The sequence below is a fragment of the Cyprinodon tularosa genome, unplaced genomic scaffold (assembly GCF_016077235.1).
Source record: "Cyprinodon tularosa strain WSP-4 unplaced genomic scaffold, ASM1607723v1 ctg306, whole genome shotgun sequence".
Lineage (NCBI taxonomy): Eukaryota > Metazoa > Chordata > Actinopteri > Cyprinodontiformes > Cyprinodontidae > Cyprinodon > Cyprinodon tularosa.
The window spans coordinates 508,783-533,620 of record NW_024039015.1 but is presented as its reverse complement, the minus strand read 5'-3'; the positions used below and the strand labels follow the sequence as shown (position 1 = coordinate 533,620).

General features: G+C 39.6%; 1 protein-coding gene across 3 annotated transcripts in view; it reads left to right on the top strand.

Annotated features, from left to right (window-relative positions):
• Positions 1-24,838, top strand: part of LOC119787944 (partitioning defective 3 homolog) — a 502,126-nt gene that overhangs the window by 189,826 nt on the left and 287,462 nt on the right. For all 3 annotated transcript variants that reach the window (XM_038292032.1, XM_038292030.1, XM_038292033.1), the window contains exons 6-8: positions 9,976-10,082; positions 13,135-13,218; positions 22,980-23,105. In XM_038292032.1, the coding sequence (XP_038147960.1) occupies positions 9,976-10,082; positions 13,135-13,218; positions 22,980-23,105 (317 nt within the window). The remainder of the gene's footprint in view (positions 1-9,975; positions 10,083-13,134; positions 13,219-22,979; positions 23,106-24,838) is intronic.

The window sequence follows — 24,838 nt, the reverse complement described above, 5'->3', positions numbered from 1 at the left end:
GCGTACAAAGGGCACTTATTATGAATATGGAGACAAGGCTGGTCGGTTACTAGCAAGGCAATTAAAACATCAGTCCTCTTCCCAATTCATTACTCAAATTCGTAAGAACCCCCAAACTTTAATTACAGACCCAACTGAGATAAACAATACTTTTGCTTCATATTACTTTGATTTATACAAATCAGAAGCCTCATCAGACAATACTCCAATGAACCAATTCCTAGATAATTTAATTTTCCCCTCTGTGGACACTAATTCCAAAAACATTCTAGATGCCCCTCTCAATCTGGAAGAGGTGAAAGCCAGCCTTAAATTAATGCAGAGTAACAAGGCACCAGGCCCGGATGGCTTTCCCTCTGACTTTTACAAGAAATTTTCTGACCAGCTTGCTCCTTTATTATTGGACATGTTTAATGACTCCCTTAAACGTGGCACCCTTCCGTTGACTTTAACTCAAGCATCAATATCGCTCATCCCAAAGAAAAATAAAGACCTTGAGAACTGCGGCAGCTGGCGACCTATCAGTTTGCTCAATAGTGATGTTAAGATACTGGCTAAAACCCTCGCCGGCCGCCTCGACCCCTGCCTACCAAAAATAATCTCAAAGGACCAGACTGGGTTTATAAAAGGCAGACAACTATCCTCAAATGTACGCTGTCTGCTCAACATAATACTGTCCAAGCCTGAATCACAAAATCCTGAGATGGTAGTCTCTATGGATGCTGAAAAAGCTTTTGATAGAGTGGAATGGAATTATTTGTTCTCAGTCTTAAATAGGTTTGGCTTTGGCCAAAGCTTTGTTTCGTGGATTAAATTATTATACAGCGCCCCAGTTGCCAGTGTAAAAACAAACTTGACACAATCCAGCTTCTTTCCTTTAACACGCGGCTGCCGCCAAGGATGCCCACTATCACCATTGCTGTTCGCTATTGCAATTGAACCGCTTTCCATTGCTCTTAAGAGCTCACCGCTTTTTAACGGTGTACATAGGAACGGGAATGAGCACAGAGTATCACTTTATGCTGATGACCTTTTACTCTATGTCTCAAATCCCACCGTCTGCATGGACAAAATTCTGGACATTTTACACACTTTTGGTTCCTTTTCTGGCTATAAATTGAACATTAAAAAAAGCGAATGCTTTCCTCTTAATGATGCAGCAAAACAGATCCCGGCTCAATCACTACCGTTCTGCTTAGCCTCTTCTAGGTTTCAATATTTAGGAATTAATATTTTGAATAGTCTCCCTTTATTGCATAAACATAACACTGTGGAGCTGGTCAGAAAGGTGAAGTCAGACCTATTACGCTGGAATAATCTCCCACTGTCACTTCTAGGTAGGATAAACTCTATCAAAATGAATGTTCTACCAAAATTTTTATTTCTTTTTCAGTGTTTACCTATATACCTGCCCAAAAGGTTTTTTTATGAATTGGATAAGATGATTTCACATTTCATTTGGGCAGGAAAGACTCCAAGGGCAAAATACTCAGTATTGCAAAGACCCAAGGACAAGGGAGGCCTTGCATTGCCGGATTTTAGAGCATATTATTGGGCAGCCAATATTCAAAAGGTCTATACCTGGTACAACTCTCCCAACACAGACTGGTGTCGGATGGAGGCCTACTCATGTACCCCTGCCTCATGTACCCCTGCCTCATGTACCCCTGAGTCTAAATGCTCATCCCACTAAAGTCACCTCCAACCCAATTGTATTATCTACTATTAAAATTCTCAGACAATTTAAACGGCACTTTAAAATCACCTGTCTCTCCCCACTGATGCCCCTTTGTGAAAATTACTTATTCCCACCTGCTTCACTTGATCCGACTTTTTCTCTGTGGAAAGAGAAGGGGCTGGTAAACTTTAAACAAATCTATGACAAGAACATTTTTACTTCCTTTGATAACCTCAAAACTAAGTTCGCCCTCCCACAATCCCATTTATTTAGATATTTTCAGGCCAGAGATTTTGTTCGTTGTAACTTTCCCAATTTTCCCCATAAACCTCCTTGTACTCTTATTGATGTCATTCTATCTCTCCCGGCTGCTCCTGGATTCATTTCAGTCGTGACAAAATTAATCTTGTCATCAATACCATCCTCGCTGGTGACTAGAAATTCATGGGAAAAGGAGTTGGGTTGCACCGTGTCAGATGAGGGGTGGAAGAGGGCCCTTGACAGGGTCAACTCCACCTCATCTTGTGCCAATCTGACTCTAATTCAGTTTAAGGTCCTACACAGGTTACATTACTCCAAAGCTAAACTTAAAAAATTATTTAATACAAGTGATACATGTGACAGATGCTCTCTGTCACCAGCCAGTCATACACACATGTTCTTTTCCTGTCCCAGATTAAGCTTATTCTGGTCCTCTTTCTACAATATTTTTACAAAAGCTCTAAACAAGCCAGTGCCTCAGAGTCCTCTGACCTCCATCTTTGGTGTGCTTGAGGATTTCACACACTTCACGAACAGGGAAAGTAACGCTATTGCTTTCGCATCTCTGGTAGCCCGGAGACGCATATTACTTCAATGGAAGGATAAGAATCCTCCCTCCCCTGACTCTTGGCTCAAGGATCTAATGTCACTCCTACACTTAGAAAAAATCAAGTACAGCATCAGGGGATGTGTCGACAAATTTTATAAAACTTGGAATCCCATTCTTTCCTTAGTTGATTCAACTCCCTCCTAAGATGATTAAAAAGTATGGCTTTAATTAAGACACACTGACATAACCCCTCTCTAATTGAATCTCTACAAATTTTCCAGTGGTTTGATCTGTTGGAACACCAGCCAGGATTTTAAGAGAGGCCAGTGGTTGGGTTAGGGATTTGGTGGTCGAACCTTAAGCACAACATGTAACTGTCATAGTTATATTTTTGATTTTGTTTTCTAAGCATTTCTGATCCCTCCTCTTTTTTTTTTTTTTTTTTTTTTTTTTTTTTTTTTTGTAATTTGCTTGTTGGTTCTGTAAATGTTCTCTCCTCCTGTTTTCTCGTTACGAGGGAGAGAATCATGTTGGCTTATTGTTAATATTTTTCATTTTTTTTCAATGTAGGGAGATGGAGGATAAGTGAATTGTATTCCCATGTAAATTAATGTTTTGTACCCATCTAACCCAATAAAAAAAAATATATGGTAAAGCTTAGCTGTTGGGTCCAACTGTCATGTCAAATCTAATCATTGAGGATAATTTGGGTCTAATTTGGCATAAGGGAAATGATAGTGCTTCTACAGTCTTACAAGGTTTAAAGAGGCTGTTACACATATTGGTTATGGCTTACATAGGTTGCCTGTGAAAACTCCATTAGGAATCAAATTAAGGTAAGAGAGCTTTTTGTCCAACACCATAAAGCTTCCTTTAAGAGCTGAGTAAAAACCGTAAGCTTCTGGCTCCAGCTAAGATGGAAAAGCATTGGTAAATGTGTCTCAAGGTCAAAGGAACTTTAATGGTACTATTAGGAGTTATTAGCATCAGTTTGTTTTTGTATGGCAATGCTATTGTGCAATGCAGCAGCAATGCATAGTTGTGTTTGATCCTGCAGGTTTTTCAGTGTTTAGCTTAATTGCATTTATCAAACGTGATTAGATTGCAGTTCAAGCATTTGAACCTTTTTGAGCGACAGAAAAAAACTTAGCCCCCACTTTTGAGATTTGGGATCTCGGTGAAGAAATTATTTCTTACATGCAACGTGCAAGAGATGTTACCTTTGGCTGGGTAAGTGTTGTCACAAAGGGTGTATGCCGTGTGCACAGACCGTGTTCTGTGCTGTAGCAGTTCAGATCTGGAGGCAGGACTGTTTTCATAAATGCAGGATTAATTGCTTTTGCAGGATAAATTGCTTTCTGGACTTTCTCAAATAGTAAACTAAGAAACCGTTTATTTTTCCCATTCAGATATTTTTGGATGTTAGGCGTAGATATAAATTGCTACGGGACTGAGTAAAATAAACCACCCATTGTTATTGTGCATGAGAAAATGTCTGACAGGGAGCTCTGGTCCACGTATAAAGCCGTCACACAGATGTGGGCTCTGGATCGGAACCCAACCACACCCTTCAGTCTGACCTCTGAACCTTGTTAGCCTTAGACGTCAAAGATGGGCACAGGAGGAAACCCCTCCGCCTATTTCTCTTCACAGCTACATGTACCTGTCTATTATTGTCTCCACCAGACCCCCACCTCTCTTACACGCGCACACATTTAAGGTTGCAGCACGACTTTATAGGGATAGCTGGTGATGGAGGATGACAGCTCCTCACCATGCTTCCTTTACCCCAACCTTTACCAACCGAGAGTTTCTGTGTTTGTGGTTGCTCTAGTGTAGAGTCCCCACCCCCCAACCAAACAGCTGCTACCTCTCTCCATTCCTTTTAGTTCTCCTCACCAGTCTCTAACCTGCCATTCTATTTGAAGGGAACAAGATTCTGCACTTAGCAGCTCCTTGTCTTCTCTATACTTTTTTTTTTTTTTTTTTTTTACTTTTTTTTTGCTTCCTAAAACTGCACATACAAAAAGAATTGAAAAACCAGCTCTTAGGAGCAACATTGTTCATGGTTCAGTTAGTATTTTTGGCTTTATTCAGTCTTTTTTTTATGTTTTTGGTCCTTTTTGCACTGATCTGATGTGCAGGCACTGCTGACTGGCATCATGTTTAACATAGGGAGAAAGTTGATATAGCTTAAGCTGCTTAAGCAGGTTGCTGTCCTGCTATATATGTATATATGCTTTTATTTCTGAAACAATTGCTTGTTGGTTTCTAAGTTTGATTAAATTAGGGATGTTTAGGGAAGCATTCAATGTTATGTCCATATGTTCTCCTGTGAACTGCATTGTATGAATATTTAGAACAATGGTGTGGAATCAACAGTGGCCAAATACTTCAGAACTTCTCTCTATCATTTTATTTTGCTTTTTTACATTCACTGTCCATCTACGAAAGAAAAAGAGGCAAGTTTACCATATTACACCAGGTAATTTTCTGTAGTGCAAGAGTCTGTATTTGAGCAAAACTATTTTTTTGGTTGGATTTTGGTTTGTTTATTCTGAATGGTCTCTAATGTCAAAATATTTAAATGTTCTTATTTTGTGTTTTGACAGATAGATCCAAGCTCTCATGTGATTGAATGCATTCCAGATTGATCCTAAGCTCTAAATCAGATACAATGTGTAAGGCAAGGCAAGGCAAGGCAGCTTTATTTGTATAGCACATTTCAGCAACAGGGCAATTCAAAGTGCTTTACATAAAATCAGTTTAAGAAATAAATAAAACACAAAAGAAACAGTTAAAAAAACAACAACAAAAAAAAACACAAGAAACAAAATTACAGTGCAGTATAAGAGATTAAACAGTAAAGAAATTAACTTCATTTAGAGAAAGGCAACATCAAAAAGAAAGGTCTTCAGCATTAATTTATAAGAACTGAGAGTAGCAGCGGACCTGCAGGTTTCTGGGAGTTTATTCCAGATGTGAGGACCATGTGTACCAGAACTCTTAAGTGTTTTTACACTACTGCTACATAAGTAATGAAAATATTGCTGCTCAATGTTTAAAAGTGAAAACTTTTTCAATGGTTTTGTATTTAATTGTTCTTTAGCTTAAAGAAGCAACTGGATCTGTCAAAGCATCACTTGCTCACTTGCTCTCACCTCGAAATAACTGTCTGAAGCATTGATAAAACAGTGTCAGATATAAAATCCTCCATATCTTCCTTTAACTATATGGCCATTTGAAATCACCACTGTATCTATATATGTGCTATTTTTGTAAAATACCTTTTTATTTATTTTCTCTCCCTTCCTGATGATTTCTGTCTTTAACCTGCTTCATATTGAAAACTCTTTTCTTTATCGTCAAGGAAGCTGTTGGACTCTCTGACCACCTTCATTGCTCAGAATTTTTACCCACCATGAGAGTAAGGAGTGGAAAAAACATGGAGGAGGGATATATGGATGCAGTGAGAGGGCAAAAGGGAGAGCAAGCTAGGGAAAGAGCAGCAGGAGAGTTGAAAAGCCATCCCACTGCATCCCCACTTCACTGGTTTCCAAAGGATCAACAGGGTGCTAAAAGCACTCAGGGGAGGAGGAAATGGATGGGTTATAGAGATGGGGGAATTCAGAGTGATGGGGAGAAGAAAAAAAGAGAGCATAAAGTGAGAATAAATTGGAAGGGAGATGTGTATTTTGCTTGTGTCTTTCCTCCTCTGTCACTCAGGGCTAAGGTTTACCACTGACACAAGGATGGACAATAAGGGGGTTGGTTCCAGATATAAATGGCCTGTCATTTCTCTCATCACAAAGAATATAGCCTCTATAATATTAGTTTGATACATCCACAGTATGAGGAGGTCAGTGATTGTTCTTAAGAGTATAAATATGAGTTATTATAATTAATCTTAAGGACGAGCTGTGTTTGCGTCAGTGGCGCCTCCAGAAATGTTTCATCCGTGTGGCCAGATGGGGCCACTAAAATCTCGGGATGGCACACTGAAACTAAAGGCCATTATTTCAAGGTTTGAATCTACGATTGTGGTAACCTGCCTGTAGAAATCATTAAGACCTAAGTAAACACTCATATCTTGGTTTATTGTGTGATTTTTAATGTTACGTCGCTGGCTGTGCATGACGGGAAGAAATTCAATTCTTTTATTAAGGGATAGCCCCTTGAGATGATCCATCTCGTTTTCGAGGGGGTCCCAAGAACAACAGAGACAAACAATACACACAGTCACACATCCATACCAAAGCTCTTCATCACTACAAGCTAAACAGTCCAACATCTCTACACAAATATATTTATGCAGGTAAACAAACAAATAGAAAATATATGTATCTATATATATAGAACACTAAGCAGAAATAAAATAAGAATAAAATACAAGTAAAGTACTCAGGAGAAAACCCACAATTGGAAAATCAGTTAAATAAATAAAAAAGATAAGAAGGAAAAATAAGCATGTATATATGCACAACCGCACAGATGAATATAGGTACAGCAGCAGGTACATAACTTTTTGTTTTGTTTTGTTTTAAGGACCACGGCCAGGAAAGCAGGTGCACTGGTCTCTTGAATGCAGAAAACTTAATAAGGATGATTTAAAGTGAGGAAAAGATGAAATTGATCTCAGTGATCTGGGTAAGCTATTCCAGTCAGAAGGGGCTTTAAATCTGAAGGCACGTCTTCCTATTTCTTTAGATATTCTTGGAACAGAAAAGAACAAATGATCAAGATGTCTAAGTCCATAAGTAGACCTATATGGATTCAAATGGTTTTGTAAATAGGACGGATAATTAAAGAAAAAACATTTATAAATAAACTGAAACCAGTGTAACTGCCGTCTAGTCTTAGGTGATAAGAGGTTAAGTTGCTGATACATGTGACAATGGTGGGTAAGGTATGGGCATCTCAACACAAATCGACAGAGACTGTTGAAAACAACATTTAGAGATTTAAGGTGTGATTCTGTTGTATTCATATACACAATGTCAGCGTAATCAAGGATTGGAAATAAAAGCTGTGTTACAATTCGTAGTCTGATCTGTTGAGTGAAACAATTTATAGAGCGATATAAGAGTCTAAGATTGAAATTAATTTTCTTGACAACGGAGTCAATATGTGACTTGAAGGAAAGATTGGAGTCAAGCAGAAATGTTAAACTAATGCTAGTACAATTGAGTGGGGTGGCCAGTGGGGCCACCTGGTGGTGCCTCTGGTTTGCATCTGCTTAAGGTGACAGTGAAGCCATTTGGCCTTTGGTTATTGTGTTTTGTGTGTTAATTGAATTTTTCAGTTTAAAAATGTGACATTTTATTATGTTAGCACCAAAAACCTTTTTTTTTTATTTTTATTGGCATTTTGTATGTCATAAAAACCCATCCATCCATCCATCCATCCATCCATCCATCCATCCATCCATCCATCCATCCATCCATCCATCCATCCATCCATCCATCCATCCATCCATCCATCTTCCTCCGCTTATCCGGGGTCGGGTCGCAGGGGCGGCAGCTTAAGAAGGGAGGCCCAGACTTCCCTCTCCCCAGCCACTTCTTCTAGCCCCTCAGGAGGAACCCCAAGGCGTTGCGAGGCCAGCAGAGAAACATAGTCTCTCCAGCGTGTCCTGGGTCTTCCCCGGGGCATCCCCCCGGTGGGACGTGCCCGAGTCACCTCAACTGGGTCCTCTCGACGTGGAGGAGCAGCGGCTCTACTCTGAGTCCCTCCCAGATGACCGAGCTTCTCACCCTATCTCTAAGGGAGAGCCCAGCCACTCTACGGAGGAAACCCATTTCGGCCGCTTGTATCCTCAATCTCGTTCTTTCGGTCATGACCCAGAGTTCATGACCATAGATGAGGGTAGGAAGATAGATCGACCGGTAAATTGAGATAAAAACCCAAAGGAGATAATTGCAAAGCGGGAAAGCTGTGGAACCGTTCCCCTTTTTCATCCAGGCAAGGAAATCTTCAGAAACATATGCATTACTTGTGATAGCAACCTATTTTCTTGAACTAAAAAAACACTATAATGATGCAACATGTTAAAACTAAGGGATCTTGGACTCGATTTAATATTTGTAACAGCTTTTATCAAATTCAGCTTTTTCAAAATCCTATGAAAGATTTATTTTTACTTGTTCTATTTTATGCAGTATTCAGCTGCCTTTATTCTTTTGCAGGAGCTTCCTCTATTCGTTTAGGTCTCTGTCCACCGATTATAATCTATGACTTACCACAGGTGATATAAGAAGTTTACTTTGAGGGGGGAAAAAAAACCCTGAGGGAATTTTCATAAAAAGAACTTTGTGGATAAGAGGCCCTTTGAAACATCCACAACCTTAACGGACATGTAATTAAAGGCAGGGGTCACTGGCTGGCTGCCTCATTTTCATATCGGTCGCTTAGAGAAAGGAAAATCGACAGGGAGGATGGGTCTTTTAAGGGGTGCTGCTGATGAAATTTTCATGGCCCCTCTCTTTCTTCTTACCTCCAGACTATAATAAATAAATTGAAGACAGAGTCTCAGTGTGCCACCTATGAGTGTCTGCTAAGATATCCTGGTCAATGAAAAGGGTTGAATTTATTTCCATAAAGAAAGCAGAAAGGCACAGGACCTATTTGGATCTGCTTGACATTTCAGTAAAGAGAGAAAGAGGGAAAGGTGAGGGGTAAGGGCGTGAAAATAGCAGTGGCTAACAAAGCATTTCAGCGCACAGCCCCTACCTTCACGGAGACAATGCAATCCCAGGCTGCTGACAAGAGCACACACACGAACTGGCAGGAAACAAAATGCACACTTAAATATCCTTAGTCACTAACCCGACTGGAAGCAGGAACTGAAACCAAAAAAAAAAAAAACTGTTGTACAGTGCTTGCTAACCCTTGATGAGAGCTTCAGCAGCTGATTAGTTGAAAGAAACTCTATTAGATGTATCCTCTAGCTCTAATACATGAGCGATGTCACCGCCGCATGTAAGTGAACGACTCAATCTCTAGTATCCCCATAAAAAGACCTTAAATTAAGATTTTTATCCCTCATTAGGGGGGCATGAAGCCGCTGTCTCATCCTGGGGCCTAGTTAAGTCTTCAGATGTCTGGGCTGCCTGTAAAAGCTGCTGCCTGCCTAATGGCCCTGAAGGACGATGAGTTACTGAAATGAGGAGCTTGAGTGAAACAGTCAACAACCGATGTAAACACTTTCTGTGCACTAAACCTCAATGGCACCTCTTCAAAGTCTGGCTCCCCAGGTCAGACGTTACTGATCAAGCCTGAGCAGTTACTTGAGATCTTTGTTGCTACACCCAATAAAATATTTATGGCTAGTGTTTCAGAAAATGCATCAAGCCTCCAATTTGCCCTGAACTCAAGTTGTTTGATTTACTACATAGGGACTCATTTACTACAGATAGTTTGCAGTAAAGCTAAAGGAATGACAATAGTTTTTTTTTTTTTAATAATATCTTTCCTATTTTTTCTGTAGGAGGAGGAGGAAGCAGACCGAAGAACATACGAAAGGAGAATTGAGCGAATCGAGCCTGTAGGGAGGGCCGACTCTTCGCTGGAGCGTTCACCTGTGTTAAGTCTTGAGTGAGTGCCTTGCCGTCAAATCTCCCTCTGCCCACTCACACCCCACAGAGGGCTTGGAATGTGGGTTGGTTCACTACCTTTTAAAGGTCTTTTTTATGTAATAGGAGCCTCATGTTGTCCAGCCTTGGAGAAACATGTACATGTTGGCTATATTATTATAAAATTTTTCATACCCCTTTAACTCTTTACCCTTTTTCCTGCTTTACAACCACAAACCAGTATTCTATGAACATGTATTGATAAACCAACAAAACATGTGCATAATTGTGAACTAAAAGGATGATTAGACTCCAAAAAGTATTGCATGCATTTGATTCAACATAATTTACTCTGATACCCCTTAAATAAGTGTAGTGCAGCCAAATTCGTTCAGAAGAAACAAATATTCTGTAAAGGTCTCAGGGCTTAAATTTAACAGAGCATTAATGAGCAAAAAGCAGTGTGAAAAGGGCAAAACAGAACAAACTTGTCAGAGGTAAATTTTTAAAGATTTTTCAAGCAGTCAGATTACAAAACAATATCTTAAAGCTTTCAATATTTCACAGAGCAGCTTCAGACATCCACATCTCCATAGTTGGAGAAACTATCAACAGGATACCTTGTAAATTAACATGTCTGGCCTTTATTGAAGACTAGCAAGAACAAAGCAACTCTTTAAAGAGTGCAATAACAGATTTAGGGCAATCCTGGTAGAATGTTAGAAGAAAACTCTTCACAGTGGTAGTACTTCCAATAATTTTCATGTTGTTAGGTAAATATATAACCCACATGCAGAGCAACTCAAGAGACTGAAAGAGATTTCAAGAGTTTATTTACCTGAATGTTGTAAATGAACAACGACCCAGGATCAGATTTGCCAAAGGGATAATATTGGTAGAAATGTCAGCTGGAACGAGTTTCAGATGGTTTGAGATAGTCAATTGCCATAAAGGCTGCTTACAGGTATGTAATGACGATCAGGATCTAGAAAGGTAGTTTTAACTATATTTTTTGAAGCAGCTGTAGGGAAGCCACCAGAATGAGTTTGTGGACTTGAAACAGGAACCTGAGAGCAACAGACTACCAAGGTTCTTCATGTGACTTAACGGTCCTCAGTGGTCAAGTCTTGATACAGGAGCAATGAGGTCAAACATTTTGAGTGTTGCCAGCCACAGTTTGAAACAAGGGAGGCAGTCTTAACATTTGAAAGGTCCAGTCAAAGTACAGTTAATGTCATGATTTTATCTAAGGCTCGGACCCACATGCAGTGAAACCAAACAGAGAGACACGGATGAAAAGTTTGACGGATTTTATTGAAGATGTTAAGCTCGGTGCAGAGTTTATCTGAATTCTGCTCAGCCGAAACTGGAAGATGAGGGGAAGACAGACTATTAGTTCAGGCTCAGTGGGAAATTTGATTCGTTGATCTTGAAGGAGATGATCTGGTTGTTGACTCACATTTCCAAAGAAGTGAAGGATCCTTGACTCCAATCTGTGTGTTGGTTTTCCACTGTATATCTGATTCGTCGGAGGGCGGAACAGGGTTTACCCAGAACTCGGACGGTGTAGGTGAATGGAGACGCTGATTGCCACTCATATTTTCTGCTGTAGTTGAACGGGTCGTGGTGAAGATTATTCCCTTGCTCAGAGAGTAATTTCAACGTCCTCAAAAGGAGACTGGATCCAAACCTCCTGTTTGAATCCCTGGCTCAGTTTAAGACTCAGTTGATCCCTCCTGGGAGAGGAGGTCCAGTTTGCAGGACGACTTCCTGCCGAGAGGCAAAGACAAAAACAAAGATAAAACTCAGGGAGACAAGAACTCAGTCTAACTCAGAGAAAACTCAGCTTGGCTAGAATACCAAAAACTGGCAAACACTCTGGCGTCGAGGTAGTGCCAGCTTAAGAGCACTCCGTTAATGATGTAACTGTCAGCAGGTGTGTGAGGAGGCGAACCTGAACCAGGCGCCTCCTGTTGGTGGAAGGGAGACAACACAAAACAAGCACACAGACAGGAGCCCTGAAAGTTAAAGTATCTGCAGCTGAAGTAAAAGGAATATTTTACAAAGTATTGACTTGGTCAGTCTGAACTCAAATGCATGCGGCACTTTTCATCCAGGTCACAGTAATCCCAAAAAACTTAAAAACCTTAACCAGAGGGGGTGGCTTTCAAAAACCTACGATGCAGCATTAGAGTTGATTCCTTCCCTCTATCATCGCAACCCCTACCGCCATACAGGGGGCCAAAACATCTCGCCTGTTCAGCCAGGCCAACAATTCTCTCTAGTGACCCCCTTTCAAAGACATAGACAGGTATCTGGTATTGCAGGCTAACAAAGAACCCAAACGACTCCCCATTCCTAAGGGGCGGGCCCATTCATCCGGTTCAAATTGCATGTTTTCTAAGCCGAAAAAGGCTTCCTTTTATGTCCACTCTATAAAGCCTCAAACTCAATGCTATTTCTGACATTTTGAATTAAAAAAGCTTCATGAATAAAATAAATGTGCAATAAAATCTGAAGGGGTGTGAATACTTATATATAGCATGCACATATCCGAAAAAAAATTTTCTACCACTTTTTTGTGCAGTTGGTGTTGGGACAGCTCACCATGTAATTTTGGTGAGAAGACTACTACACTACCAATCAGTGCCAAGGTGTTCTTTCATGAACAACCTTCATTGATGGTGGTTCATGTTCATTTGTCTTCATGTCTTTATCTGCAGAGATTAACCTTCTTCTCCAACCCTTCCTCCCTTCCCTTACATGTTTTCAATTAATCGGTTCTTTCTTAGCAGTCTGATCTTAATCACTTAATTGGAGTCTCCATTCGGATCTCTAATTGACCCCTAGGTCCACTTGCCACACTTTGTAATGGATGACTTTGTATACACCAAACAATACAGGTTGTACCAGTATAGCAAAGCAATTTTCCATCCTGTCATTTGCGTTAACCTTTTCTCATGTTACACTGTATTTCCTTTTATACTCTGCATTTGCTTGTCATCCCTATTATTTTTTATTCATGCATGTCTCCTTCTCCCTGTGTATTCATGTCATCCATCAACGTCCTGCAGAAGCATGCTCAAGCCGGTCGAAGTGTCCAATGAAGGAGGGCCCCTGGGGATCCACGTAGTTCCTTTCAGTTCACAGGATGTTAGGTAAAGATGAGAAAAGATAGGAGTTAAAAAAAAGCAAGAGTTTTGTAATATTTATTCCTTCATTGCCTGTTTATTTTGCTTTGTCCGTGTGTTTTTTAATGAATTTCCATAGACCGACCTTGTCAACATGCTTTTTATGTTCAGACAATAGTGACTCTGTGGAGACATTTTTTTGGTGTTGTTTAGCATCAACATCCTTTGCCTCTAACATTATATTATACACATTATTATTATTACCAGAAAAGATTAGCTGCCACAGTTTTTTTTGTTTTTTGGAAAATGTCAAAACAAAATTATGTGTTTGATTTTTTTAACAATGGCGCAATAATGTTATAACTGAATCTCACCTCACTTTGCTGTAGTTCTCTCTCTGTGCTAATGAAGTCTTACATGCTGGCTGCTTGAAACTAGCATTAATGATTTAATTATTCCTAGTTGTTTCAGCTAATAGTCATGTGACCACCTGTGAGGCACTCATTTAGCATCACGTTTTTACCCCATTTACACTACCCTAGCCGAGACCGGTCCGAGCTCAGTAACTGGGATAACTTATCGTGTGTAAATGGAAAGCAAACTGAACTGAACCGAGCTAGACACAACTGAACTGAGATAACTGCAGACCAGTTCCAGAGGTGGGCTCGGCTTGGTTTTTCCCTGGCTCGGTTCTCTGATAACAAGAGCGCATCAGCAGAACGTGTCATCTCCGTCTGGCTGCACATCCCGATTCACACCCCATTCCAGTAGTTGGCGATAATGCCCCTCTGGAAGTTGCTTGCCAACCAACATAAAACAGAAGAAGAAGAACAACTATAAACAACAATCGAAATCTTCTCCACGCAACATTTGAAATAATGGCATTTTAAATAATAACACCGAAGCACAGCAATAATAATCAAGCATAACTTTCTGAATGTGACAGGCGCCACCATTTTGATTTGCTTGATTCCCTCCTCCTTTGTCTTCCTCTTCTTGTGTTTTATGGCGGTTGGCAAACAACTTTTGGTGCATTACCGCCATCAACTGCTTGATTTCCTCCTTCAATACTGGCAGTAATACCGCAGATCTTCACTAGGAGGCGAGGAGTCGAGGAACCGAGATAGCGTGATGATGTAAACCGTCGTCAGAACCGAGCTTGGCCTGGTTGACTGATCCGAGCTCGGACTGGTCTCGGCATGGATCGGTTTTCAAGGGTAGTGTAAATGGGGTATTATGTTTCCAATGTTTAGACCTGTGTATGGAAAATTTGTCCATTTACCCAAATACAAGAATGTATAGAAAAAAAGGCTTATGAACATATTTAAAGTTCTACTTTATAATGTATTCTTGTTTCCTTTCGCAGCTGCATCCGAAGGGATTTAGAGTATTTCCCTATACCTAACTTTTAACTGATGAGTGTTGCTTGTAGAAAGAAAAGAGGAATGCATTTCAGTTTATAGTTTTTCCTAAAAAATAAAGGACATAAGAAAGTATTGAGATGTAATCAAACTAAAAGCCTGTGTAAAACACAGACCCTTGCTGAATGCCAACAGACTGGCCCACCTCCAAGGTGGATGTGACTACTCAGCACTGGTGAAGAAGGACAAGCGGATGAGGGCCACAGACAGAGCATGGAGATGAAATGGGATGACATTTGAGGGGGAGACATTGGCTGTCATTGGGTGCTTGAGACAGTAATCTTGTTGCTGTTTATTAGCAGGTGTCAGGAAGCTATATTTAGCTCTGACTCCTTGTTAAGTCCCCCTATTGCTCTGACACTTTCTCTGAGTCAGAAGGGGCAAGTTACCATTCAGTAAAATTGAAGCATTCAACATAGTGAGAAACGCTGCTTAAATAAAGTACAGATCCGACCCGACAGACTAATTTGTGCAGAATTATCCCTGAAAGCTCCCCTGTATTCCTGTAAAGTCAGGCAGCATTGTGTACAAGGGAGTACTAATGCTGGTTGGCCAGCAAGTCTCCTTTCCATCAGCTTTGCTTGTTACTAATAGCTACCACAGACTTCAATTAAATTCAGCCATAATAAGACTTATGTCTAGCCACTGGGTTGATGCTAATGGGCTGGCCCAGTTCTTTCCTGTTTTTCTGTGTGCTAGGACAGCAGGCATTAAGCTCAGCGAGCTGTCATTAGTGTCTAGACCAGGGCCAGAGGGGTCAGACAGCAAGCAAAAAAAAAAACAGACAGGCAACAAACAAGGAACTGTGGGCACTCCAGCGTCTGTCCGCATTCTGCTCCGCTGCGCTGACATAAAACAAGATCCGAGCAGGAGGGGGAGACAGCTGCAGGAGAGAGCTTAGAGACTCTGTCGCTCCAGCTGACAGTACCTTTCGCATAAACACACATCCAGATGCACTGATCCTCACCTGAAAATGAACCTGGAACCAATCACTTGGGGAGAAATATGGACCTTTAGAATTGTTTTCACAGAGAGACTCTAGCGGCCTTCTTTTCTGGTTCAAACAGTTGGAGCTAAGCACACATGTAGAGCTGCTTTACACCTCCACACACAAACAGCCCTTCTTGATGGATTTTGTGCCTAATGAACTTCTAATACCATGACCAATTTCAATTGTAAACAAATAGAGGACATAATTGCCGTGCATAAATGATCATGATTGGGGTATTATTTGATTAAAGTCAGAAGACGAGAGCAGGTGTTCTCCTTCTGATTAGTTTCTCAACTCTATTGCTGAGCCACAAGATGAAGTAAAGCTGTTCATTTGAGTTTTATGCGGTTTTTCCTAAACAAGGGGCATAACATTAGTAAGATTTAATTTTGAGTTAAATTTGAACTATTTATTTCAGTTCAATTCAGTTTATCAATATAGTGCCAATTCACAACATGAAACACAAGACACTTTACAAATCAACCAGATCATACAGTGAGATTGATTCAAAGTTTCCTATTCAAGGTAAAATCAGTTGATTGCATCGACTTATTGACTTGAAGGCAATCCCTCATACTAAGCATGCTTGTAGCGACAGTGGAGAGGAAAAACTCCCTTGTAACATGAAGAAACCTCCAGCAGAACCAGGCTCAGTGTGAGCGGCCATCTGCAGAGGCTGACTGGAGATACAAAAGGCAACTGTAAACCAGCAAAGGCGTCCAGGAGACACAGAGCCAGGCAGATGAGCTCCAAGCCCGCTCCCATGTCAGAGGATGAAGTGAGCACATTTAGCCAGTCACATTCAGAGAAACAGGTCTACACAGGAAAACAGGCCAAGCTCCAACATCTATAAACAAAGGTGTTGATGGCAGCAGCACAGCTGATATTTCTCTCCAGGATCGAGTCACAGCCAAACAGGACCATTTATGCAACAAAGCTATCAGTAAGACATAAAGATGCAAAGAGGTCACAGTTTAGGGCCCTTAGGAGATGACTTATGATAAATATCATGAATATAAAAGTGCCTAATGTTGCATTTTGTTTTTGCATAAAATTTTTTTCATTTTATAAAGTTAAGCAAATGCAAACAAGATATAACAGTATTATAAAATGGCAGGGACACTAATAAACATGGCCTGTGTGGCCACATTAGTGAGATCCTAAACTTGAGATCAAGGAAAAATACAATTTTTGCCTGCCAGCATAAGCAGCTGATACAGGTGGGACATTTTTAACTGTTTATGGTCATATTTTCAGTGATGCACTGCTATTCACAGAGAAAAGAAGCTCTCTGTGTTTAATCAGCTGAGGTTATTGTTTTTATATTAATTTCACAGGAAATACAACTACAAACATCCAATGTTTCAGCAGACCTATTTATTAAACTTGATAAAATAAAGCATCGTTTTTAAGGAGAGTTAAACAAAAACTGTTTTAAATCCTAAAACTACTGTAGGCCTGTCACAACCATGGATGTTATATTCTCCAAAGAATCATTTTGATAAATGATTATATTGTTGTTTTGAGAACAATTATTAATCTGTATAATTATGAGTTCAAAATAAAGTATAATCCATCATATATCAATGAACTTTCATTTCTTAAGAGCTCTAACACTTGAAGACTTGTTGAATATCCAAACATAAACAAAACAACTGAAAACAATAGAATAAAATTAGGCCAAAATGTCTTTTATCCTGGCAATTTACATTGTTCGTCAAACAATTACAACACTTTTCAAAGTACTGGCTTTTAACTAAATTGAATGAAGCATTTCTAAAAATATGATGCCAAATAGAGTGTCCGTAAGTCTGCATAACTTTTCACTGACCTTTTTGTATTCGGCTTGGCGACTAAACCCTGCAGTGAAATTGGAATGTTGGGAAGACTGAGACAGCATACGGAATACCGGCTTGTCGAGGTTAAGTGGCTCACCACTGTCATTTAGGTTATGAAACATATTCCCGCATTGTTGCTGTTGTGTTCCACTTTAAAAACAACTCAATATTATTTCAAATCTCGAAAACGCTTTCATATTATATACTGTGGTATGAGTATATCCATCCAATGACTGTGGATATTGATGCTGACACTACGCTGAGGAAACCAGAAGGGTTGAGTGGAAAACAATGCACTAGAGAAAAACTGTAAAAAAACAACAAAAAATACAAAGAAGCATGCAAAGGAAAATAATCAACCTGATTTAAATATATTGTGCGAATAATTTTAGTCAAGATAGAACACAACCAGTCCAAAACATGTTGGAATAGTAGGTATTATATATGTACAAAATGAAGAAAGCAGTAATTTTGTTTACACACATTATATGAAAAGGATACAATTGCTTAATACGCTTGAAACCATACAAAATTTGTTAAATCTTATTGTATTGTAATTTGCAGAGATTTTTTTGGGACGAAGTAGAATCAAGTATCAAGAAGGAAGCTATTAGTAAATTAAAATGATCAAAATCTTGTTAAAAAGCTTGCTTGAAGTCCAGTTGATGACAACTAACATATAAGAGGTGGTCATTAAGGCAATTGTGACCAAAATTAAAGCTTCTAGTATACATGCAGAAACCCTGGTGGAAAAAAAAATCCCTCCAACAATTAAACGTAGTAGTGAAGGAGGAGAAAGATAAGGATAGACATTTTTTCTATCTTTGTTTAAAGATGTTTGAGCTTGTTTTCCAGTGTAGTCCTGTTTCTTTAACTGTGACTGACTTGATGTGCTCTCTTCATCCTCTGAGAGGGTGGGAGTTGGCTCGGAGCTCGTCTGCCTGGCTGTGTGTTTCCTGGACGGGGCCACCTGTTACAGCTGCTTTTTGTGTCTCTGCCTATGTCTCCTTGAACCCCAGTCGGCCTCGGTAGATGGCCGCTCACACCGAGCCTGGTTCTGCTGAAGGTTTCTTCCTGTTGTAAGGGAGTTTTTTCTCTCCACTGTCGCTACAAGCATGCTTAGTGTGAGGGATTGCCTTCAAGACAATGAGTCGATGCAACCAACTGGTTTTCCTTAGATAGAAAACTTTGAATCACTTTGACTGTATGATCCTTTTGAATTGCAAAGTGTCTTGAGATGACATGTGTTGCGAATTAACACTATATAAATAAACTTAATTGAATTGATTTATCTATATCAGAGAGGTTTCACTCTTTCTTAATGAAAAAGCAGTTTTGAAAACTATGCACCCTTATCCTTCAACCTCAACACATTTGATTTATGTCATAAGTCTAAATATATAAAGTTAATTAGATCTAAAGAAATATTAATTGAAATTCAGGCAGTAACGTATTTTTAAAAAGCTCTATGATATGTTGGTTAGGTGCTGTGTTTTCCTCTTAAGCCTGCACTGACCTCTCTTCATGGAAATAGCTTAAGCTTTCATCACTCTTTGTTTATTCACCTCCTTTCAGCCTGAAAATTTGCTTCTGGAGTTTCTGAAAATCATTGACAAGATTATAAAAACCATGGAGATGTGAAAGAATCGAGTGGGTTGCTATGGCATACAGCGTAGCAAACACAATAACAGTGTTTATACAAAACCATCTTCCATAAATCTCGACAAGATGCTGCTTTATCCCCTGCATTGCCTGCTGTAGCTGAGAATATGAATCGTGGATCAACTGAAAAGTCCTTTATTTTCCATCTCTAGTCTGTTAGCAGATTAACAGTCATCTGAGTTTGTCCACGCTGTAATCTCTACGGGCGCCTCCTTGTTTTCAAGCTGACAGCACAGAGATAAAGCACAGGCGTCTCTGCTTCAACAGTTCCCGCAATTACTCTGAGCTCAGCAGCCTTAAGATGAGCTGGCAATGCAGGCTCAGACGCTGAGCAGGAGAGGCTAATTTCAATTTATTGCTGAACCATTTACCCCCTCTGATCAGCTGAGATGAGTCTGTGGCGTGAGCGTGGATGTCCACGTTATGCAGCCAATTACGGCAATGTTCTGCAAGTGGTCCTGTTTGGCTCAAATGCTAAAGAGCTCTTTAAATTTACACTTGACTTCCGCAGTAAACAAAGTCGCAACTGAAAAAACGCCGTCTGAAAGCTTGGAGCATTTGGTTTGTCAGCCTCATTTATAACCTTTTAGACGTGTGGTTGATCGTTTTTGCTCCGGTGTATTTCAAAATGTTAGTGTTTTCCTTAATCGGATGTTTCCAAAAAAGAAAAAGTGAGAGCTCAGGTTTTCCGTTCATTTGATGTTAGCTGAATTCTTTGCTACTGTTAAGTGAGCTCACGTTAGAGCCCCTTTTTGCATGCGGTTATCCTTAGGGCCCAGATAAAGCCTGAGGAAGCACACTGATGTATTTATTCCTAGAGGAATGGAGGGAGGAAGTGTTTGAAGGTAAAGGTCTCTTTTGAAGGGATTGCTGAGATGGCACTGCAGTAAAACTCTTTGGATATTTATTTCTTACAGAGTCTCTTGCCTTAAGCTCCAGGGAAGAAAGCTGTAGCATTTCCCTCAAAGTCAAAGATGATCTCATACTTTATGGTTTAGATTATCTCAGCCAACCTGTCCGTCACTCTCTCAGATCTGCACATATAAAGAAAGGCAAAGTGGAGGACAAGCACACACACACAGATGCTCCGAATCAGGTCTCTGCTGCATCATCTCTCTAGGGCACAAGAATATTCAGCTTTTTATCTAATTTTCAAGTATAAATAATATTTTTTTTCTGTCAATTTAGAGCGCTAAAATTACAAAAATTGCACAGCATACTTACTCACATAACTCACAAACCTAAAACTTTTTTTTAAATATGTTTTTTTACATGACATCTATGAAGTTCGATGGATATTTTAAAAATTTAAATGACAAACAAACAGAAAGTAGCCCACGATTTTGAAGAGGAGGAGAGATTCTAAAAGCTGTTTTTTTTTTTTACATTTGAAAGTTGAGTGCATTTGTATACATCCACCCTTACTTTGATTAGCCAGATAAAATGTATCACTTTTTTATCCTATATGCAGATTGTTCTGTGTGTCAAATATAATCACATCACAACATATCTCATGCCATGTAAACATGGGTATCATCCTGTAGGAACAATGAGGGTTAAAAAAGACTGTGTGTGTCTACGGCGATCATTGATTTCTTAATCTTTCATGAGGTATAAAAATAAGAAACTTTATCAGCCAAGGGGAGATATTACAAACATGTCCACCTGCCTGATTACAAACGCAATTTGTAAAAAACAAAAATCCCTTTTTTGGGGTAATTTTTGGAATAGAAAATGTCCTCTTCAATCTCAAATCCTACCAATATAAAACCAAAATAGAACAAGTTTAATAGGTAATACTCAGAAAAAAAAAATGGTAAGAGATCTTGGGTGAATATTTACATTTAAATGTCAACATCCTTTTGAAAATAAATTAATAAAAGATAGAAGAAAAAAAAAAGGTTTGGCAAAATGTCCTAACAAACCACAACAAAGTATGCTTCAGGAGCAAAAATAATCAAATGCAAAGAAAAATATGTAGTAGTTAAAATATATAGGCTCTGTTAGGTTAAAAAATGTAGGTTTGTAAAAGAGAAAGTGAGTCCATACAGGAAAGAGATTCAAACAGCTCCTGCAGGAGTGGAAAGAGCCCAACCCAACTTTCAACTCTTTCACCGACCCCCCTCCTGCAGTCGTCTTTTATTGACAGAACATAACACATGGTTACAAAATAGAGTATTGTTGTGACAGAACAGTTGATCAGGTCATAAGACAGGATGCTCCACCAGCTGTAATCACAAGGCAAAGCGGTCTTCTGACTGAATCACAAGACAGAGTGGATCATCTCCTTGCTCCAATGTTTCATAAGCACACACACATTAACTTTATAATCCTCATTGAATAAACCTAACAGGTTCCAGTAAGGGATCAATGATGGGGGCTCTCAACAGTGTCTGACCGGCGTGCCATCTGACATGGTCACAGCTGCTGACGATTCTTCTGTTTTCAGCCATATTTGATTCATTTGGCTGTTTGTTTGACAGGACCAGCTATAACTGACAGGAATTGATTCAGAAATCTTATACTTGTTACTTTTTTAAGCTACAGAGCCTCTCCTGCTCCTCATCTGCAAAAACCGTCCATTATATTAGTTATTAAGTAATATTTTACACACCCGTACAGAATTTACATCGCAATAATAGGCCTACTTGTTATTTTTTTACTTTCATGTTTATAGATATTTCAACCCAGACAATGTAAGCTATATCTATTATGCTACCCCTTTATTAGTAACGTTCATCTACAGTGCTTTCTGCTTTGGTTTCTCACTTCATATATGATAGAATTTCTCCTGGTTTTTGCACTGTGGATAATAAAAAAATCCTAAAAACAGAGCAAGATGAATGCAAGAACTCTCTGGATCTATGTGGTGCATCTTAAAGGTATAGTGGAGGTTGTTCTTTTTCCGGGTGGATCATCAAATTAAGTGGTCATCCTAATTGTCAATCATTCTGGTGATATGTTTACATAAGGCCGTCCTTACTCGTACCCATTTTCACTTGAGTTTGACAAAGTGGAAAAATTGCAAATCTTCTTTTGGAAAGTAAGCTTGTATGAGCGATGCAAACAGCAACATTTAAACAGAGCGTGCACGAGGAGAATGGGGCTCGTGCATGTTCTCGCACGTGTTTAATAGGCGTTCCCTCTCGGGAGCGGGTACAGGGTTGTGCATGTGCATTTTTCTTTTTTAAGAGGAGAGCGCGGGTCTTTTCATAAATTTGCGGAAATCCTCTACTATACCTCTAAGTAGCAGCTCCATTCTGATTGGTTGATGTTTACATAGCTCACAGCAGCTGTCAATCTAAATATAACACACTGTCAGATATTAATGGCAGGCTATCATTGATCAGAAGATGCAAACGACCGCCAACTTTGAATCTGACTCATGGTTTGGTGGCAGATCTCAGATCAAAGGTTTCTGTATGATTTTCCCACAGTTGTCTTTTGCCTTCGACGGCCAAATAGCGATCTAATCTGTGTGAGGCTGAGGTTTTTTGGGGGAGAAAAAAGCAAAAGATTAACCTCTCCAGCTGTCTTGATAGATATGTTACCCAAAAGACCTGCAGGCTGAATTGCAGCTGGACAATGTTCTACAAAGTATTGATACAGGAGGACAAAGACAGATATATGTTACAGTTAGATTTACCCACTGCTTTGTCTTGGCCTCTCATGGAAAATGTCCTGAGAATACACTGAAGTTTGGGATTTTAACTTAAGAAAATGTGAGAAAAAAATTCAGTTACCACAAATATGTCAGCTTAAGATTGCTCTTATATATTTGTTTGAAGTAAATTAACTTGTATATATCTTTTTATTACCACAAATACATTTAAAGGACATTTATTAGGTATTAATTTGTTATTTGTTCCTTTACAGGACTCAGGGCTTGCTGGTGAAGCGTTTGGAGCCTGGAGGAAAAGCTGAGAAAGAGCGTCTCTTCCAGGAAAACGACTGCATAGTCAGGATTAATCAGGGAGACATTCGCAAACTGCGCTTTGAACAGTAAGCTGTGATGTGCCGCTGATAGTAATGGGGGCGTAACAGTGCAGCAGTGCTCTATGAGTTTTGGTTGTTTTAATTAGTGTTACTAATTTCAAATACTTTCCCCTCCTTTTTAATCAGGCTTATTTTTTTCTACCTCCAAATCTCTGTAACACACCCCTTCATTTTTATCCAGAATTTTCGTGGCTGATAAGCTGTGAAATGTTGGACGCGGCATGAAGCAGCATTCAATTGCATTGCTGTTGAAAAGTACAATGCAGACTCACCCAGCTACACTGTAAAACAGAGATATCACTGACCTACTGTAATGGCTCCCATTGACCTGCAGTGCTCTAGCACCTATTTGCCCTCTGATCTAACACTGCCCACATTCTCCTCTGGATCTATTTTCTAGCGACTCATTTCCTAAAGTGGGATGAAGATGTAAGGCTGGCACTCCTCCACTTCCATTTATCCAAAGCCACCTTCACTGCCTCTAACACAAGGCTGTATATGTGGACTCACATACTTAAACTTGTGCTGACACACTGATTCAGTGACACTGAACTGGATTGTGGGGCCGCTGAACACTGGCTGTGTCCTTGGCTTTTCTTCTCATCGTCTGTTTCTTCTCACAATCCAGTAGAACAGATTTCTGCTAATGAAAGCCAAACTGTAGGCTGGTTTAGGACTCTGAATGGTTCTAAAAAAATATATATAATATGGTACTTGAATCACTGCCAAGATAATAATGTATTACACTTGTTACTTTGATATTAAGTGGTCTATCAACAGTGTTCTGCAGAATATTGTTCATTAAACTTTTTTCCATTATGTTGAGTTCCAACCACAGAACCAAGTTGAGTTGTAATGTAATACATTGATGCAAAGTATAATACAGAGGAAGGAAAACACCCCCTAGTTAACATATTTTAACCCCACCATACATGTAAAACCCTGTTAACTAAAACGAGAATGATTTTTTGTTTCCATTAAGAAAAATAACGCAATACCATTGTAATGTATTAATTAATTTGAAATTGAAGAGGTCACCACATAAATCAATGTTATCTTTTTTTGCTATACACCCTGCTAATCTGTCCTTAATGGAAGACTGGCGAGGTGAGTTGGATTATTGAAAGAAAGCCATAAGAAATCCAACTTTAATGTTTGTCACAAGTCAGTTAAAAACATGGCAGAAGGTCTTCCGACATTTCTACAACATTAAAGATTGGGTCACCAAATTTCCCTGTGGGGAAAATATAAGCAGTTGCAGCATCATGCTGTGGGAATATTTTCTTCAGCATTGGCAGTGAAAGTGGTCAGAACTACTGGTTAAAGGGGATGTAGCTCAATACAGGGAAATCCTGAAGGAAAACCTGTTAGGGCGGGCATATGCACACTACGATATTTTCAATCTTTGTATTCAACTAGAGCTCAAAATGTACGACCAAACAGCAGGGTTTAAAAGTTCTCAGCTTACGATGCATGATCTTATACTGAAGCTCTGATGTGATCTATGGCGTAAGGTGCAAGAAGATTGTCAGTTTGAGCCCCGGCTCTGGCTTTTCAGTGTCATTGTGTCCTTGTGCAAGACACTTCACCTGCATTTCCTACTGATGGTGGTCAGAGGGCCCGTTGGCACCAGTGTAAGGAAGCCTAGCGTATGTCAGTGAGTCGCTGGGCAGCTGTGGCTACAAAGTAGCTAGTCTCCTGACTTGAAAAAACCCTATATAAGTGCAGGCCATCTAACT